The 15695-nt window shown below is 52.8% G+C and overlaps 1 protein-coding gene across 2 annotated transcripts; it reads left to right on the top strand.

Annotated features, from left to right (window-relative positions):
• The first annotated feature begins 340 nt into the window (after positions 1 to 340).
• LOC144280301 (perilipin-3-like) lies at positions 341 to 13058 on the top strand. 2 transcript variants are annotated; one of them, XM_077842215.1, is made up of 8 exons: positions 341 to 384; positions 4361 to 4439; positions 5127 to 5322; positions 7903 to 7985; positions 8365 to 8650; positions 11411 to 11610; positions 11871 to 11999; positions 12128 to 13058. In XM_077842215.1, exons 2-8 carry the CDS (start codon positions 4371 to 4373, stop codon positions 12554 to 12556), a joined length of 1392 nt encoding a protein of 463 aa, XP_077698341.1. In that variant the 5' UTR covers positions 341 to 384; positions 4361 to 4370; the 3' UTR covers positions 12557 to 13058. The 2 variants fall into 2 exon arrangements, with proteins under 2 accessions (XP_077698341.1, XP_077698340.1); XM_077842214.1 differs by having other exon boundaries at positions 12125 to 13058.
• Positions 13059 to 15695: the final 2637 nt, after the last annotated feature.

Genomic DNA, 15695 nt, shown 5'->3' with positions numbered 1-15695 from the left:
GGTACTTACCCCCCCACACACACACTTTTCTCCTCCAACACCCCCTCAATGTCCCTGGTGTACTGCTCCCCCCGCCCAACAGAGAGACCCCCCCGTGAGCCAGGCAGGCCAGGGAGTGTGAGTCACACGCCCCGCCCCAGCCCAGCCCAGCCCCGACTGGCAAGCGCCGCGCAACACACGTGCGCGACCCCACGCCCGCTACGAGCCCGCAACATTCCAGTGCTCTGCGTTCCGCCCTTTCTGATTGGTCCGGCGGAGGCCTCCCCTTGGCTGATTGGCTCCCGCTCCTTGCAGTGTAGCCACCAAGTCCCCGCCCCCCGCCTTTTATATCAGCTGAGCCCTCGGGCCACGGGGACGCGATCGGATCCGAGGCGGAGTCTTGGCGTGAGTGGGGTCCCCGCGGGTCCTGGAGCTGGGGGGGGCAGCCGCTGGGCCGTGCTGGGGGCTTGGCAGCAAACTTGCAGGGGCGGCTCCCGCTGGGGCGGGGCGGGGCGGATCTGGCCGCGCTGCCCCTAAGCCAGGGCTGAGGGCGAGCTGGGGCTTCCCCCTGGGGTCTGAGCTAGATGATGTGGGGGGATCTTTCCCCCCCCCCCGGCCCAGCAGTGGGGCGGCTTTCCGTAGGGGGCCTGGCTCTGCCTAGCTGGAGTGAGGAGCGCTCCGTGTCCGGGAGGGCGTGTGCAGAGACCGCCCACATGGCTTGGCGCTGCCCTTCGGGGAACAGCTTCTCTTTCGGGGGGAGGCAATCCCTGTGAAATGGAGCTGGCAGCTGGCCTGTTTAAATGGGGGCCCGGGGCTGTTGCACCCGTGTGTTGCTGGGCTCTGAGAAGCCCCCGTCTCAAACCAAGGGACTTGTGGACTTCAAGCCCCGTTGCCCTGCCGAGTCGCCCAACGCTTCAGCGCCCTTCCGCGGGCATCGGCTAATGCCACCGCTGGGCTGTGGGCCTGGGGAGGAGGTTGCTGGGTGAAGGCTGGAGTGTCTGTCTGCTCTCGCTCCCTTGCTGTGGCAAATGCTTCAATTCAGCTACGTTTTCCCCTTCCTTAACAAGAGGGGGCTAGAAACCAGGCCCCTTTTAACAAGCGGCTTCCCCCTCCTAGGCCACTGACTCTTCAGGATCAAGAGTAACTTTCTTCTCCTCTCTGTGGAGTGGCTTCAGTGTCGGTGGGGAGATAACGAACCCCTTTCACTTGGTTTCCTGGGGACAAGCGCATTGTTGCAAACGTGGCCAGGGAGTGAGCTGCTCCAAACCACCTTTCTGCTGAATCGTTTAAAAAAAATAAATAAGAAGCTGGTGGGGCTTTGCTGCCATCCCAACCCCTCTGCTGAAAAGGGCCTTTAACTTTCGGTTTAAACTGGCTGAGCCTGCTTGGAATTCTTAGAGACAGAACCAAAATCTAGTTAGCTTTTTTAAGTAGCTGGGGGGGGCTGTGCCTGCTTCTGAGGCACCCCCTCCCCTCCACACCCTGTCCAGTTTTATGGTGTTGCGCTTTCCTACTCTTAAATGTTTCTATCCCCCAGGTTGGAGGGCCCCACCCAAACAGAAGGGGAAACTGATAGACCCCAAGGGAGACTCTGGTGAAACTGACTAGATCTAAAGCACTGTCAAAGTCACAAAATAAACTGAAACTGGGAGCCAGCTTGTTTCCTCCAACAGTGCCATTCCGACTAGACATGGGGTTCTCAAACTGGGGGTCATGACCCCTCGGGGGGTCACAAGGTGATTCTGTGGGGGGGCTGTGAGCGGTCAGCCTCCACCAATTGAGAAGGGGGGGGGGTCGCACTCGTAAGTTTCTACTGGTGATCCCTGTCCCACCGCTAAAGTTTGAGAACCACTGGATTAGACTCTCAAAAGAGCTGATGGGTTCTAGAAACTTCCAGATACAGTAACATTCAAGTGTAACAATAGGTGAATGGATGGGTGAATGAATCTTTTACATGAACAGAGTCCCTTTAACAAGTCTGAGTATCCATGGTATTGTGCCCTGTGCCAGATAGTAGTGGGTCACTGAGACAGTAAGTAGCCATGTGACTTGTAGGAAGAGGAAAGTATGAAGCCAATATGACCAGCTTCACAGGGTGCAAATTGATCAGCTTGGAGGAAAAGGGTTGGACTTCTGAAGCCAGCAACAGCTAGGGGCATTTCAGAAACCGCTCTGAGTTCTAGTTGTCCCTAGGGGGGCAGCACATCCGAGTGGGGCAGGTTTGGTTGAGACCACCAATAAATCAAAGCACCGCCTCTTCCTGTTCATGGATGGGGTTGGAAACCTCAAACCGATGTCCGTGCTATGCAGGACTAAATGATAGGGAGAAATGGAGGCCATAATGCTCTGTCCTAAACTGAATTTAATGCGGTGGGGCAGGTTGAAGCCTTGTCACAACCTAACCACTTCCGAGGGGTGGGGAAGGCTTGTAATGCAAGCACAATGGATTGTGATGTTTCATTGCTGAGCAGCTGTCATGAGCTGCTAACAAAAATGGCTGAGACCTTGGTTGAATGGTGTGAAAGTGCCTCATGCCGGGAAGGGGGATTTGCTTAGGCTCAGGAAGTATCTTAGGGCCACCAGAGGAGTAAGGACAAATCCTGCTTCCATTTATATTTTTCAGGTAGTCTTTATTTAAGATGTAGCCTGGTGTTAGCTCAGCTGTGGCTCAAATGCAGTCACTTGCCTGCTTAAACAAGCAGACTCCTGAGTGGCTCCATAAGGAGAGCAGTGTTGAAGAAGAACAACCTTCTCCAGGCAACAGGGCTGCTTGCTTCGGGTCTCGGATGGGAGTCCATCACAGAAGTATCTGAGGGCCTTCTAGACAATGGCTGCAGATGCGCCATGAGCAACTTGCTTTGGTGCAAACTAATGAAACCAAAGCCAGAACTTGAAATATCAAAATGGGGAATAACTCTTCCCAGCTCATGGATCTCCCCCCTCCATAGTTCTGGTGTTCAAATCAGGAACTGTTGCCCCATCAGTGAGGTAGCAATGGAGTACATCTCCTCCAAATGAGCTATAGAATCATAAAAGATCAGGGTTGGAAGGGACCTCAGGAGGTCATCTCGTCCAATCCCCTGCTCAAAGCAGGACCAATCCCCAACTAATCATCCCAGCCAGGGCTTTGTCAAGCCGGGCCTTAAAAACCTCTAAGGATGGAGATTCCACCACCTCCCTAGGGAACCCATTCCAGTGCTTCACCACCCTCCTCGTGAAATAGTTTTTCCTAATCTCCAACCTAGACCTCCCCCACTGCAACTTGAGACCATTACTTCTTGTTCTGGCAGCTGCCAACACTGAGAACAGCCGAGCTCTATCCTCTTTGGAACCCCCTTCAGGTAGCTGAAGGCTGCTATCAAATCCCCCCTCGCTCTTCTCTTCTGCAGCCTAAACAAGCCCAGTTCCCTCAGCCTCTCCTCCTAAGTTGTATGTGGTTCTCCTGTCAGGGCTTGTTGCTCCCGTAGATGTTTTTATCAAGCTTGTCACATGGGTCACTTGACATGGTGCTCCCAAGCCATGTTTGTTCTAACCCTGCTGATGATCCTATTAGGATCTGGGAAGTGGGCGGGCGAAGCCCATCCACTGCTAAAGGATCCCCCCAGTCAAAGAGGGGGATCCACAGGACCTGGACACCAAATAAATCTGGGGGACAACTAATGAAATAACAGGGACAGGAGTGTGGTCAAAGGGTCAAACAAAGTGAACCGGATGGGGACACCGAGCAGAGAACCCTGGACAGCGCCCACTGCTTCTCAAAGGTGTCAAGGGAGTTAGTGGACGCCACCCAGAGGAACTCTGCCCAGATACATGAACGGACGGAGGATCGGAAATAGGCCCCACAGTTACAGGAAACTCCATCGGCCAACTTCCTCACTCTGGTTTTATAGATGGCCATTTTAGCTAGGGCCCAGAGGAGGTTGACCAGGAGGTCCTGTGACTTTGTGGGGCCACAGATAGGGAGTGCATAAATAAGAAGGTGAGGGGGAAAAGTGCATCTGAGCCAGAACCAACTGCCCAGCTGTAGCTGGGTTTTAACTCTGATATTCAGCTGTGGAGATGGGTCTGACTAGGTAGCAGGTCTCCTGTTCCCTTAGTGCTGTGTGTAATGTGCAAATGAAACACCTGCAAGTCCTCCCCTCCTTGTAGCAGCTTCTTGGGAAGCCTGGGCAACCAATGCAAACGTTGCTGTGCAACTGGCCGAGAGGACCGGCTAAAGCCACTGCATTGGGTGGGAGGGGGCAGTGCTGAGCCATGCTGCTGAGCATGGTCACTATTAAGTTATGCGCCGGGACCGCAGAAGACAAAGGTTCACAGAGGTGGTGGTTTGTTTGATGTAGCAGTTACAGTTCTATGTAGCAACAATGTTTTCATCCTCCAGTTGCCTTATCATGTCTTCTGAGGAAAATGCTGCAACCCACACTTCCCCTCAGAGCGAGGAGCCCGAGCAGCACCAGCGGGTAGGTACGCCCAGCGGGTAGGTATGCCCCGATGATCGCAGGGAGCAGCCCTTGGTACTCTTGGTATATCCCTGGCATGCGCAGCCCCACCTCTTGCTAACCAGGCTAGCAATGGTATTGGTCCCCTTCCTAGGGGGGTGGGGGGAGGATCAAGACTGAATCCCCTGTATCCATGCAACAGGGTGGAGGAGTGCAGGGGAGAACCAGAACTGACTAACGAAGGCACCTGGCTGTCCCCTAGCCATCAAGCAACCTAGAGACCCTTGCTAGGGTGGCAAGATCAGATCTGATGCTACTGTACTTGCTAATATAATCTGGGTTAATTTGGAGTCAGCATGGGGATGTGTCCTGCACCTAGTCTCTTCAGTCAAGACCTAAGCGAAACCTAACCTCAGCTGCTTTACTCCAGGCCTTTGCTCAGGAGACCTGTGATCTTCAGGTGTCCTCAGCACCCACGGAAGTCAATGGGAGGTCCAGGAGCTTGGCAGTCTTGGAAAATCAGGCCATGCTCTAGGGCTGAAGATGTCACTGGTGCCTAGAGCATAGAAGTGCTTACAGGGCTACTCCCACTCATGGTGCTGCTAGGAGGTCTAGCCCCCCTTAGTCCTAAGAACTTGGCATCAGGGAAGCCATGGTGCCAGCCCCTCCAACTGGCTGCTACCTTTTTTTCCTTTTGTCCTCTACTAGAATGTCGTGAGCAGGGTGGCCAACCTGCCCTTGGTCAGCTCCACCTATGACATGGTTTCCACGGCCTACACCTCCACCAAAGAGAATCACCCATACATCAAATCCGTCTGCGACGTGGCGGAGAAAGGCGTGAAGACAATCACTGCTGTGGCTGTCGGCGGCGCCCAACCAATCCTGGCCAAACTGGAGCCACAGAGTGCGTGAGATGGCAGCAGCATGGGGATGGGTCAGGCTGCGGGACCTGGGGAAGCTGGAGTAGCTAGTGAACTGCAGCTGGGTGGGAGACTCCTGCTGGTTCATGGGTCTGGTAGCTGAGGGAGTGTTGGGACGCCTAACTTTTCAGCTGAAACGTCACACCTGTTGTAGAAGGGGCTTATCCACCCTGAACTCCTCTCAGAAGGTCTATTGCAGTCCTGCCAAGCAGGTGAGGTGCCCAGCCTAGCTGTCTCTGTAGCAAGGAGGCCCCTTTACAAAGAAGCCTTAGATGGTCTGCCACAGAGTTCCAGACATCGTGTACAGCGTGACCCATGTGACAGCTATGCATCTTGACCCCAGAGATCTGAGGCACTTCATTACAAGTCACTAGGCTGTAGCTGCCTGTCTAACAGTGGAACACACAGATGGTGCTGCTGTTGAGTCAAATACCCTGGCATACAGCCAGTGCGCTTTGTCAAGGGTAACCTGAGTTTAAAAACGGCCTTGTTGCAGCCTTCTTTACTAATTACGAGGGTGTGGGGCGGAGGTGGCCCAGAACCGACTGGCCAGTGTGGCAACCAGAAACTAGCAAAGCTTTTCAGTGGTTCCTGAAGTCAAGCTGAGCTGGCCAGGTGCAGGGTTTCTTATCGAATGACCTTGCAAAGATCCAAGGCTCTGGAAGGAGTAAAAGCATCCCAAAGCCAGAGCACATACCCTCCCCCTGCACCATGTTCATAGTATTAAAATCTCTGACCTTGAGTAGCTCTGGCAGTCTGCACATGTGGCCTTTAGCCCAGATCTTGCAAAGAGAGCTGGTATTGATGCTAGCTCTGAGCAATCTTGGGGTGGTGGGGGAGGGAATTGGTTTCACCTTGGAAGATCAGGCCAAGGAAGGCTTTGTTCCCCCAGGGGAGGGAGTTGCTGGAGCCCCTTAGAGGAGATGGAACAGGACCCTGGGAGTCACTCCTAGGTTTGTTCGTTCCGAGCTTGGCCTGACATGCTGTGTATCAGAGCATGTCGTTCAACTCTTGCCTAACTCCCTGGGGCATTGTTTGGCTAGCTGGGGGAAGGCTTGACTTCCTTCAGTGGAAGCCTAAGTAACTGAAAGGGGGCCGTTGATAACCCACACTCACTTGCTGGGGGTGGGGGTGTCCCTCTTCCTCTTCTAGCTACAGAGGAGAGGGCTGGACTTACTGGCTATCGCTTAAATGCTGCTCTGGCAGAGTTACTGTGAAACGTTCCCCCTGGCTGGGTTTGTGCTTTCAAACTGTATCCAATGTAACTAATCCAGTGTGCCGGGACTCCAGCCAACTCAAGAGACTGAGCCGTGCTGAGCAGCCTTTAGCAAACTAACTCCACAGTTAAATACACAAAGATATTAAGACTGGGACTCTTCAGCTTGGAAAAGAAATGACTACAGGGGGGATATGATAGAGGTCTATACAATCATGACTGGTGTGGAAAAAGTAAATAAGTGTTGTTTACTCCATCTCATAATACAAGAACTAGGGGTTACCAAATGACATTAATAGGCAGCATGCTTAAAACAAACAAAAGGAACTGTTTTTTCACACAATGCAGTCAACCTGTGGAACTCCTTGCCAGGGGATGTTGTGAAGGCCAAGACTATAACAGGGTTCAAAAAAGAACTAGATAAGTTCATGGAGGATAGGTCCATCAGTGGCAATTGGCTAGGGATGGTGTCCCTAGCTGGGAATGGGCGACAAGGGATGGATCACTTGATTCCCTGCTCTGTTCCTTCCCTCGGGGCACCTGGCATTGGCTACTGTCAGAAGACCGGATACTGGGCTAGATGGCCCTTTGGTCTGACCCAGTATGGCCATTCTTATGTTCCAAGGCAGCAATTATTACTTGGTGATACCATACCAGAGACGGGCTCATGGTGCTGATCAGGTCAGCCATAGGCTGGTCCCTCATGTACCAGCTACAACAGCAGCTGCTAATTATCCATGCGGCGCACCAGTGTCCAATCCCTACCAGCTTGCTGCTGCTAAGCTCAGCAAAGGGGCTCCATCCCTGCTCTCTTCCAGTAGTAGCTCTTAGGAGCTGCTGCAGACATCCTGACCTCAACAGGTCAGCTGTGGCTGAGGCCATCTTGGTGTGAAGATGGTGGTGTCCCTGGTCCCACATACTGAATTCTTCTTGGGGAGAGGACAAAGGAATACTGGTGAGCAAGGGCCATGACAGCGGTATTGGCTTCCTACCAGAGGCTGATTGCATCTCTTGGCTTTTGGGGTAACTGTCAGGCTTTGGGCCTCCTGAGAAATGGAGGGTCCTAATACACTCCTAATGGCTGCCTCAAGAGTGCAGCTGGCAAGATGTCACCCCTCTACAGAGCTACAGCTGACCCAGCTCTGGTCTCGGGGCCTGTTCCGAGTGGCCATGCTCTAGAACTCTTCCCAAACTTGGACTCGCCAGGGCTTTCCTTGGCAGCCCTGCGGCCTCCCTCCTCAAACATGGCACTGCTCGGTGGTGCCCCTTGAAACCTGACTCCTTCAGCAACCTACTCTGCTGCCCCAGGTAGCTGAGGGGATAAGGTAACCAAACTCTCTCTGTCTAGTTGCGACGGTGAATGAGTACGCATGCAAGGGGCTGGATAAACTGGAGGAGAAGCTGCCAATTCTTCAACAGCCAACTGAAAAGGTGAGCACCTCTGCTTGGAGAACTAGGGATGTGAAATAAGGGGTCTTCACTCCCTGGACAGACCAGTCCAGAGCTATGGCAGCTGGGGGATAAGGGGTGGGGGCCAGCCAGGAAAAGGCTTGACTTCTCCTCCCTGGCTCTAGGAGCTTCTTTGGGCAGGCCAGCTGGCTGGGCAGTGAGCTAGCTAATAACCAGCAAAACTCATCCCAGGTGGAGATGAAAGCCTAGTGACTGATATCTCTAGGCTCCAGGCTCTTATCTGGGTGAATGGTGCCTGTTTATTTGGAGAAGGCAAAGTAGTCCTAAGATTAACCAGTGCTGCCTTGCCTCTGCTGGCTTAATACTAACCTTTGCCACTGAACACTTCACTCAATCCTAGGTTGTGGCTGACACCAAGGAGCTGGTGTCTTCTACCGTGACTGGTGCTAGAGATGCCATCTCCAGCACTGTCAGTGGAGCAAAGGGTGCGGTGACAGGGGTGGTGGACATGGCCAAAGGAGCTGTCCAGGATAGCATGGAGATGACCAGATCAGTGGTGACCAGCAGCGTGAACACAGTCATGGGGTCCAGAGTGGGCCAGATGGTGGTGACTGGAGTGGATGCCATGTTGGGGAAATCAGAAGAGCTGGTGGATCATTACCTCCCCATGACGGATCAAGAACTAGGTCAGTGTATGCTGAATAGAGCTGGCTGAAACCATTAGGCTGGAAGTTTTGACCTAAAACACAGTTTTGGTCAACCCAAAACTAGCTCTGAATGTAACTGGAGTAATTTTGGCCAGTCACAGAATGGCTGGCTGGCTGGAGGGTGTGTTTGGTGCTGCCCCCTGAGCCTGGTGATAGGGCCCTCATTTAGTATGTGGGAATCCCAAGTTCAAATCCCCACTCAAACTTTCTTGAGTCACCAAAAAATTTCAGGTTTGGTTTGGCACAGACATGTCAATTGTTCAGAACTGCCAGGAACCCAGCAACAATCCATAACTTACCCCCCTCTAATGATCAGAAACACAACCCCAGCTGACTCTGTACTCCGAGGATTACCACATGTATTCCTCCTCTAGGAGTAGGTGGCCTTAAGTCTTACGCTGGCTCTGGCTCTGCAGCAGAGATGCCAAGAAGGTGCCATAAGCTAAGGTGGCTGTTGGCCTTGTGCTGGTCTAGGTGGGGCCCATTTTGGCAGTCTCCCCTTCAACACCACCACTCTTCCTGTGACCTTGGGGGAGAGGGCTAGTAAAGGGGCCTGCCTCTTGTGCAGGCCACTAGCCTAGCATGACTTGATAGGAACAAGGCCATTATCCACACTGTAACCAAAGCTAAGGTCTGACTCTCTGCCCCTGGCATGGGATGATGGACATGTGCACAGTGGATTTAAAAAAAATCAAATGATTTCTTTGATAAAAAGGTTTTTCCTCAAAAAGCAATCTAAAGATACATTATAGCTCAAATATCTCCTCATGGAATAGGGATTTATTAATTCTGTAGATGAGACAATATATTCATGTAATTGAGTTCCAATAGTTCATGGATCAGGGACCCAATCTTATAGGGTTCTAAGAGCTTCCGTAGAGATTATTTAGGTTAATCTTTCTATCCCCCCAGTGGGGCTCAGCATCTCTAATGGTATCTTCTAGACTTCGTTTTGCAGTTCTCAAAACTGTGGATTTGTGTCTCCAGAGATAACATACTTGTTAACAGCAAAAATGTTTTTAAATGGAGGTGAGAAATAACAGACCTCAACCCTATTGTCCCTCTGCAAATTTGTATACAGTCAATCCCTTACCTCTCTCAAAGTGCAAAGATTCAAAAAGTTCAATGAATAGACTGTCTGGGTTGGGACTTAATAATTCTGATGCCTGGCTTGGAAGAAAATCCAGTTCCTTGCCACAGAGCTGGATGGGCTTTGAAGCATGAACCAGAGGAATGGAGAACACTTGTATCCAAGTCAGAAAACTGGAGACACATGCTGAGTAAGATGGGGTTGCTTCAAGTGGAATTGCACTGGAAGGCTGTGAAACACAGGCTTGCTCTTAATAGCAGCAGTCTAAATTCAGCTGAGAAGCAGGTCCAAGGGCAGTAGCAAATGCATGGTCCGATTGCTAAAGCTATTAAGTGTTGTGCCCATTGGCACTAACTGTGCCCAACAGGAGCCAGAGCTGTGCCCAGCTTGGACCTGAGTGGCAGAACTGCTGTCAAGGAGCCATTTGGAGAGACCTTACTGTGTCACTCCAGGCTTGAGCGCACCTGTGCTCCCAGGGAAACAAAGGGAGCCTGGGGTTGGCAGGAGGTAGGGATTGTAAAGGATGCTGGGTCTGTGAAAAGAGCCCTTCTCATTCCACTGCATTTAGGCCACAAGCTAGTGTGGCCGGTAGGTAACGTCTGTTCAGTGGGATAGAGCCCAGCTGCAGGCCTGGAAGCCTCTACTCCAGCATTCTCCTCACCATGCAGGAGGGAATCAGGCATAGCTGAATGCCCATCTTCAAGGTGACTTGCAAAGCGGGGGGGGAGAGTAGGTGTGTGCTACTTGTAAACCATCTGCAAGAGCAGCACCATCAGCTTCAACTCTGACCTTCTGTCACCCAGGCCAAGGGTGGCTTCTGTGTCCCAGCCACTAGATCTGAGCCTGCAACAATGCTCGGCCTCACAGACCTCTGGCTCTTGCAGCTTGGGCAGTAGAGGCTTGGCTTCTAGATCCGGGGGTCCCAGGTCCTGTCCCTCTGCCCTGTGACTCACCTGGGGTGTCGCATGACCCAAAGAACTGAGTGTTGGGTCCTGTCTGCCTTTGCTGGAGGTCTTGGGTGTGGCCTGAACTTTCTTAGCCTCGAACTGGAAGCGTTGATTCTCGCTGTTTGGGAAGAGATCGGTTAACCTGCCATGCCCAAGGACTAGGGGATACCGTCGGTGAACACAGCTCACCCACACGCTGCTGGCGATGATCTCTGTCCTACCTAACAGGTGGAGACCAAAATGGTCCATGTGGAAACAGCCCCTCTTGGCTGCTTTCAGGTGTCAGTACCACAGAAGTTCTTGATCCCTGTGGCCAACAGATCAGTATTGGCCCAGAGCTTCCTGGTGACGGTGCAGAGCTGGACTGTCAGCTGCTCGGTAGCACTGAAGAGCTGAAAGGGAGAGCACTGGCAGTAGCTGCCCAGAGGGATGGGGGTGGGAGGGTGGCCTCCGACTCCTTTCTACCACTGACAGTCAAATCCACTGCAACACTGACCCAGGGTCAGTGACTGGGTCCCCTGCAAGTCCCATTTAACTGTCGGAGCTGGAGAGAATGCTGGCCCAAGTCCAGTCAATGACTGGAGGAGCAGCCCCCCTCACTGCTGAAGGCAGAGCAGACCCTGGGCAGAAATCTCCTGCTCTGCTGATGGGACTTTGCCCAGCAGGCTGGTTTGACCCTTCTTCTGCTCTTGTTCTCTCCAGCTAAGCTGGCCACCTCTGTGGAAGGCTTCGAGATGGCGTCCGTGGAGCAGCAGAGGCAACAGCAGAGTTACTTTGTGCGCCTGGGGTCCCTGTCCACCAAGCTCCGCCACCGGGCCTACCAGCACTCCCTGGGCAAGCTGAGGAATGCCCAGCGGAGCACCCAAGAGGCTCTGTCCCAGCTCCACCAAACCATAGAACTGGTAGGAATGCAGATCTCCCCACACCACCTCCCGGGTCGCTTTGTCCTGGAGCTTAAGGCAAATCCTAATGGGTTCGTACTTCTCAAGTCACAATCAAGGACCAAGGACTGTCCTTGGCTGGTGTAGGTCAGCACAGTGCCTCTGACTTCAGGAGAGCTAGTGACCTCTTCCAGCTGAGGATCTGGCCTGAGGACTCCTCCTTTGCTGCTGACCACAAATATATTGACTTTGGGTTTTCTGTTCCCTCTGTCCCTTGCCAGATTGAATGTGTCAAGCAGGGTGTGGACCAGAAGCTCCATGGTGGCCAGGAGAAACTGCACCAGATGTGGCTGGAGTGGAGCAGGAGGCGGTCTGAGGGGAAAGAGGACTCTGATGCTGCGCAGCCAGAGGTATCTTGCCATGGAGGGAGGCAGGGGGAGGAGTCCTGGGCTACTGCAAAGTGACCTGTTAGATGGGGTGAGCGTCACATGCCCTGGGAAGCAGCTTCCCTTCATGGGTGTACTTGCTTCCCTAGCAGGTGGAATCTCAGACACTGGTCATGTTCCGTGGCATCACCCAACAGCTGCAAACCACCTGCCTGAACCTAATGTCCAATGTCCAAGGCCTCCCTGCCAGCATCCAGGACAAGGTGCAGGAGCTCCGTCACAATGTCGAAGAACTCCACGCCTCCTTCTCCGCTGCCCATTCCTTCCAAGACCTGTCCAGCACCATCCTGACCCAGAGCCAGGAGAGGGTGGCCAAGGCCCGGCAGTCTATGGATGAGCTGCTGGACTATGTGGTGCAGAATGCTCCCCTGCCTTGGCTTGTGGGACCTTTTGCTCCCAGCCTGGTAGAGCTACCAGCTATTCCAACTGCTGGAAAGGATGGGGAGGAGGCCCAGCAAGGTGAAGATGAGAAGGTGGACAGCACCGCTCAGCAAGCCTCTGTGCCAAAGGAGAACCCTTAGAAGGCTCCAGATACCTGCAGTTGGCTTCTTGTGAGGGGAAAACTTGTATGCAATTCACTTGTGTGGACACGGGAGAGCTTGCGTGTGTTGACAAGGGTGGGGGTGGGAATAATGTAAACTCCGTGGTCACCTGCATCTGGGGAAAGGGGCAGGGGTGTTAATGTAGATAAGCTGGCCGTGCCTGGAGCTCCCTGTTGGCCTCACTTCTGAGACTCTGCTCTCTTCCTTGCCAATCTTTTTGTGCCTTTTCTAGCCCCTCTGGGTAGCTCCTTACACAGGTGAACCCAAGCCCATGGCAGAAGCATCACCTCAAAGCAAAACGTGGGTGTCTCAATGGGAACTCTATCTGGAGGCTGTAAAGTGCCCTTAACTAGGTGCTCGCTCAGAACAGAGTGGGGAGATTTTTTCCCTTCTGTAAGTGCCACTAACAATTTGTATCTTGTAGAATGTTTTGTTTTTGTTTTCCCTCCCCCACAATAAAATTTTATTAGCATTCATCTGATGCTCTGGTGTCTCTGTAAGCACCTTCACTCTTCTTCTCACCATCATTCACTAGAGAGGTGACCACCCACACTCCCTACAATTTGTGTTTAAAATCTCCTGCCTTAACCCCAACTCCTGCCTTTTCAGGGTCCAACCCAGGACTCTTTAAATGACCAGGGTTGGTGATGCTGGACTTCTCCTATCCACCGGGAGAGGAGCCTAAGCCACTCCCAAGGCAATAGCTCTCCTCCCTCAAATCCTACTTCTAATTGTGCCTCCTAGTGGGAGCTTTGACTCTGCCCAGCATTCCTAGGGGCCATAGCCCAAGACCCTGCTCTGCTAGGCAAGATGGTCCCCACCCAAAGAGCAGCAGGTCTCCTTGAGGAATCCCATTACAAGCCTCCAAACTACACCGTAGCCACAAAGAGCAGTCCCGCCCTCCTGCCAGGACCTAACCTGCTCTAGCTGTTCTTACCTGCCTCCATAGCCTCAATCTTCCTCCCAAAGGCCAGAAACCTCACTTCCTGTTGAGCTTGTTCAGTGGCCTCCTTAACACTGCCTCTGGCCCAGGTCTCCCCTGAATGCTGCATTCAGGACTTCTATAGCAAACACTGACGTTCAAGTAACTCTGCCCCTCCGTCTCTCCTCAGGCAGAGGTACCGTGGCCACCTTCAGCCCCCCAGATCCATCCTGGCTTTCAAGCCCTCTCCTAGGGCTTGCGCAAAGTCCCTTACTGCAGTCTCTGGCCAGTGCTCAACTTGAACTCGCCACGTGGAATTAGGTAGCACAAGCAAACAAAGGATCTGAATGCCTACTCTGTAAAACTGCCAGCAATGGTACCATGATCTTCAGGGCCTGTGGCTCTTCATTTTTGGGGTCAAAAACTCAGTAGGGTTTTTAATTTCCTGTTTTGGGGGCAGCTTGGGTAGAAGTACGAGTTGCTGTCTTTACAGGGGGAAATGTCATTCGAAGGCTGTGTGGCATTATCTAGACTGGAGTCACCTGTTCACTCCCAGCTTTCTCCCCCTCTAGTTACTGTGTAATACTTATTTGTTGCTGTTTTGAGACTCCAGCTTCTGTCATCTCTTGTGCTCTGGCTTTCTGCAGTAGCCCCCTAAGGCCAGTTGGAACCAGAGGTGAGGTGACAAGACATTCACAGCCCCAGTTCATGGTCAGATGCTGCGGTCATCTCCTCTCCCATAGCCACAGTTCCTTGGCAGGGATCATCACAGTGTGCGTATCTGGATCCTAGTAAAGTCAGCAGGCTCTGGCCTGCAGATACTGTAAGGAGTAAGTTGTGTCTTTCCCATCCTCCGACTCAGACTCCCTAAACTGTTCTCATGCTCTGGCAGGAACCCACCCCCACTAACTTGACTCGCCCCCTCTCCGAGGGGCAGGAGCCTGAGTGGACTGGACTCACACACACAGTCACAGGTTCTCCGGTTGTATTCATGCTTCTCTTCTATGTTGTGACTTTAGGGGAAACATTTTGCACATCTGAGGCTCAGCTTCCCTAGTTTAATATGGAGATATGACTTCACTTGTGCCCTGAGCTCTGTGACCTGTGCTGAGCATCCCCCCCGCCTTGCTGGGGGCTGGCTTCTCCAAGCGAGGTGGTTTCAGTGCGCTCCACATTGTTTCCATGGCTCAAAGGCAGAGGGAGCCACATACTAAGATTATTTTTAATTTTTTTTTTTTTTTGCTTCTCTGTAGCAAGCATTTCCTGCTTGGCCTTTTAAGCAGCTCTGTAGGGTTTTTTATTCTCACCACTACCCCTTGCCACACAGCTCAGTGTATGCGATACGTGCAAACAACCCTTGAATGCAGGGGAAGCAGGCAGGTCTCTCTCACATTCTCAGAAAACATGTCTAATGTCAGGGCACACCCCAGCCACCCAAGACTTTGCACATCTCTTTCCACCTTCCCGTTACCCCTCCCATGCTTCCGTCCCCAACTGATACCAGACGTAGGGTGTGTCCTACGGGCATTAGACGTGTACTCTGATACAAACCCTTATCTGTGACCCTCATCTGTCCATGTCAGCACAGCTGGGTGCCACCTTCTATACGTCTGGGACATTCGCTAGCTTTAACCCCCCCGAGAGGCTGGGTAAGGCTTTTGCATTAGAGGGGAGAGGGTGTGACAGGCTCTGTCCCACCGCTAGTTATGAGGCAGTGGAAGAACTGTGATGGTGGGGTTCCTGGCAGCTATTTCTGGCTCTGGGTTCGAGTTAAGCTGACCCATGCTGGGTTAGTCACTGAAAGGCACCATGCAGGGGCTAAGATGGGGGTTCATCACATTAGAGACCCTGGGCCTGCAGACACCTTGCTGTCCCGGAGCCATGCTGTACCCCCAGTTTTGGGACAGTCACTTAGAGGAACCCCTCTCTCTTTCCCCCTCTATTTGGGCTCTAGCTATCCCTCAGTCTACTCCAGGTGAGAGCCCCCACTCCTTCCAGCAGCCAACGCTTAGCCTCACGCCTGCCAGGCCTTTAGTCTTGAACTGGGGGATGCTGCCCAGCTTCCCTATGGGGAAATCAGTCTCCCTCTGGGGACATCGGCTGCTAGGTGTCACAGTCCTGGTGATGGGATTTGCCGTTGTCTTTTGAGATGGGGGGTCAGCCTCGGCCAATCCTTGTTTAATGACCTATACAAGC

This window comes from Eretmochelys imbricata, chromosome 25 (genome assembly GCF_965152235.1).
Source record: "Eretmochelys imbricata isolate rEreImb1 chromosome 25, rEreImb1.hap1, whole genome shotgun sequence".
Taxonomy (NCBI): Eukaryota; Metazoa; Chordata; order Testudines; family Cheloniidae; genus Eretmochelys; species Eretmochelys imbricata.
The sequence above is the reverse complement of the archived record's forward strand: the minus strand, read 5'-3'. Positions and strand labels throughout refer to the sequence as shown.

What these genes read in the sequence shown, in the direction of transcription:
- LOC144280301 (XM_077842214.1), top strand. Translation starts at nt 4,371, where the DNA reads ATGTCTTCTGAGGAAAATGCTGCAACCCACACTTCCCCTCAGAGCGAG. An exon ending in GGCCAAACTGGAGCCACAGA is followed by an intron (nt 5,323 to 7,902) that starts GTGCGTGAGATG and finishes CTCTCTGTCTAG; the next exon opens with TTGCGACGGTGAATGAGTAC. An exon ending in TTCAACAGCCAACTGAAAAG is followed by an intron (nt 7,986 to 8,364) that starts GTGAGCACCTCT and finishes ACTCAATCCTAG; the next exon opens with GTTGTGGCTGACACCAAGGA.